The 2,950-nt window shown below is 47.1% G+C and overlaps 1 protein-coding gene across 1 annotated transcript; it reads right to left on the bottom strand.

Annotated features, from left to right (window-relative positions):
- Positions 1-358: 358 nt before the first annotated feature.
- LOC125523680 (uncharacterized) lies at positions 359-2,557 on the bottom strand. Its single transcript, XM_048688740.2, has 2 exons — positions 2,340-2,557; positions 359-885 (listed from the first exon to the last, which is right to left on the bottom strand). Exons 1-2 carry the CDS (start codon positions 2,425-2,427, stop codon positions 704-706), a joined length of 270 nt encoding a protein of 89 aa, XP_048544697.2. The 5' UTR covers positions 2,428-2,557; the 3' UTR covers positions 359-703.
- Positions 2,558-2,950: the final 393 nt, after the last annotated feature.

Below are 2,950 nucleotides of genomic sequence, written 5' to 3' on the forward strand. Positions count from 1 at the left end.
GTTTGTGGGTCCGGACTGGGTCAATCTAAAACTCAACGTATCGCTTCTGCAACATACAGAAGGAGGAAAGGGAAGCAAATGACATACCGAAGGATGGCAAAGGCGTCGACAGCTCATTGCTTACTGCGTTTCCCCGTCAAAAAAAGTGTAGCTCTCACAATTACCTCTATAATCTTGTAGTTGCGAGTGAAACATAGATCGGTACCAGTAGTTTCATAGGAGAAATATTTCCATACATGGCCAATAATACTACAAACATGGAGGTTTATAAGCTTTCTACAGATTTTTTTTCCTGACGTTCGCAACTCCACTCTCTTTCTCTTTATATACAGATAAACGAAGCCTTGTGCAAAAGAGGTGAAAATGACAAGAAAATGACATTATGCGAACAAACAAGTCTCGATTTCTTCCAAACGCACGCACAACATGTGAAAACCGCGCAAAATCTGACAAGAAAATGACAGCAATAGAAATGAAACCCCTCTTGCCTCCCTCTTCCTCCCGGCCGGCAAAAACTTCATACACCGCCTCTATTTACACACCATCAACAGGGCGGTCTTTCGCTCTTTGGCCGGGTAGAAGAAGAGCAGGGGGATGGACGCCTGATGCACAGGCAGTAACTTGTAAAACTAACATGGTGACGTTCTTCGTGAGTGCCATGCACTGCAACGAATGGTCTTCTTCTCTACTGTGCTGTCCTCGGTCAGGCGGAGGAGGACAACGACAAGCGGCTGGACCATGCCGCCGGCGGGGGCGATGGAGGCTGCTTGCGGTTGCGGGCGTGCGCCGCCTCCAGCTCAGAGGTGAGCATGTCGAACATGACCTGCACGTCCTGGTACCCGCAGGTCTGCACGTCCTCGTGGAGCTTCAGTATCCCGCCGCTGCCTGCATCACAGTGCGCAGATTCAGTTTCAGATAAGCTTTTTTACTTTACTTTTCTCTTCTTTTGAGAAAAGTTTCAGACGTGTTCTTGTAAAAAAATCATCTCTAACACAAGGTACATTGACGTCTCAGTTTCAATCAAACAATGCTATACAAAAGTATGTATTGCTATCTAGGCTGATAGCAACAGGAGCTTCTGCTCCATCCCTACTGATGAAAAGTCACCACAATTTACTTCAATCCAACCAAATGGACGGACAGAGACAAATAGGAGGCCTCTCCCATAAGGCCATAAGAGATGGAAAAGGCCTACTGGTCCAGCAGGAAATCCGTACAAGGTATGAGAGATCGATCTGAGTGGTCCTAAAGATTGCAAAAAGGAAAAATCTGATGGATGATCAATGAGGCCCCTTGGTGTTTGGAGCATACGAATTTTCCAACGTGTATGTGCTTCATGTGAAATTCTTGCAAAATCCTATGGTTTGAAACACAGAAAGCCTCCACGAATCCCACACGAATTTAAGCTAGAATCCTGCAAATCATGCCATGCGTAGCTCATCACAGCACGCTATATTGAAATCGAGATCTTGCAGTAGTAAATGTTAGTACTACTGCCGCGGCTACACAACGAGACCCCAGAGATCGAATTTACTGCACTTAATTCCGGAGATAATAGTACTACCTAGCAATACAAGCATTATCTCATGTTCTTTGGTCTGTATGTTGGGGACCTATTTACCGATTTTCTTCTAATAACAGACGGGCTGAACTTTCGGCCTCTTCCCCTCGACAATCCATATCGCACCTTGTTCACATCACAATCTATTCAAAATGATGTTTGGTGCAGTATAAAGACGAACAAACCAGCTTACAGAAAGAAGTGAAAATGTAGAATTACAGGTAAATTGTCATGTTTTTCTGTATAGTCGTAAATCTGGACTGTATTGTACTTCTGCCCACCAGATCTTTGTACCGACAGATAAACAAATTTTCCTCTAAAAAGAAAGGCAGATAAACAAATTTTGATTTTCTTCTGAGTGCAGAAATTTCTCATATTTTTTCTCTTTGTATCCCTTTAGGCGAAGAAGCAAATAAGGAATAGCCAACACATATCGTTACTAAGAGAGAAAGAAAAACAACTTTCCTAGCGACGAACAAATTAAGGGGCCCAAGAAATCAATCATTCCCGTGAAATCGAAATTTGCTGCCAAACATGCATCTAGACGTCCCAACACCTCTAAAAGGCAGGACCAATGACCTGCGTTTTTCCAGACCCACATTTCATCTGTTTATTCTTTCATTTCAGGAACACCGAAGGAAGCAAAATGGAGAGAAAATCTTGGCCATCTAGCGCTTCCAATCAAGAAACCAACCGGAAATCATCACCGTTTTTTTCTAGACGAACATACGCCTGGACAGTGGTTGAGTTGGAGAGGGGTGCGGGGAGGGAGACTGACCGGACTTGCTGCCGCGGAGGAGGCGGCCGGAGACGGCGGCCCACGCACGGCGCGCCCGGAACACGACCTTCTTCCGCCAACACGCCATCGGCGCTGCGGACGTTCTGGCAGTTTTGCAGTGGCGGTTCCGTCGGCGTCGGCGTCGGCGTGGTCGTGGGTGGCTTGGCTACTGCTAAGTGGCCGTTCTTCTCTGCTCTGTGCGCGTGACGCCGGGACGGGGCGGCTTTTATCCCCTCGCGGAGGAGGCGGCTTGGAGCGTTGGCTCCCCTTTTTTTTCTTCTTTTGCTGGTTCGTTTGCGTGTGAGCTATGCGCACGCCGGGTTCCTGGGTACACGCGGTTGCCGCCTACGTGGCAGATCTGATTTGCGTGGCAGGGATTAATCGCGAAATCTACTTTTAATGGCCCTCGCTAGGCGTTATCCGGTTAATCCCGCAAGCGGATGCGGATCAGCCGTTTGATTAGTTTTATTTCGAAATTATAGGCTTATACAATCGCGGCGCACTAAATCCTCGATGCATGGGGTCATGCCGGCATGTATGGAGCACACCGCAGTGATGCGCTCGGTCCGACTATGCGATGTCAGACGATCTACTACATATTTTGCTCTCTC

This window comes from Triticum urartu, chromosome 7A, assembly GCF_056163025.1.
Source record: "Triticum urartu cultivar PI428250 chromosome 7A, HENAU_Tu73, whole genome shotgun sequence".
Classification (NCBI taxonomy): Eukaryota; Viridiplantae; Streptophyta; class Magnoliopsida; order Poales; family Poaceae; genus Triticum; species Triticum urartu.

What these genes read in the sequence shown, in the direction of transcription:
- LOC125523680 (XM_048688740.2), bottom strand. Translation starts at nt 2,427, where the DNA reads ATGGCGTGTTGGCGGAAGAAGGTCGTGTTCCGGGCGCGCCGTGCGTGG. An exon ending in CCTCCGCGGCAGCAAGTCCG is followed by an intron (nt 886 to 2,339) that starts GTCAGTCTCCCT and finishes ACTGTGATGCAG; the next exon opens with GCAGCGGCGGGATACTGAAG.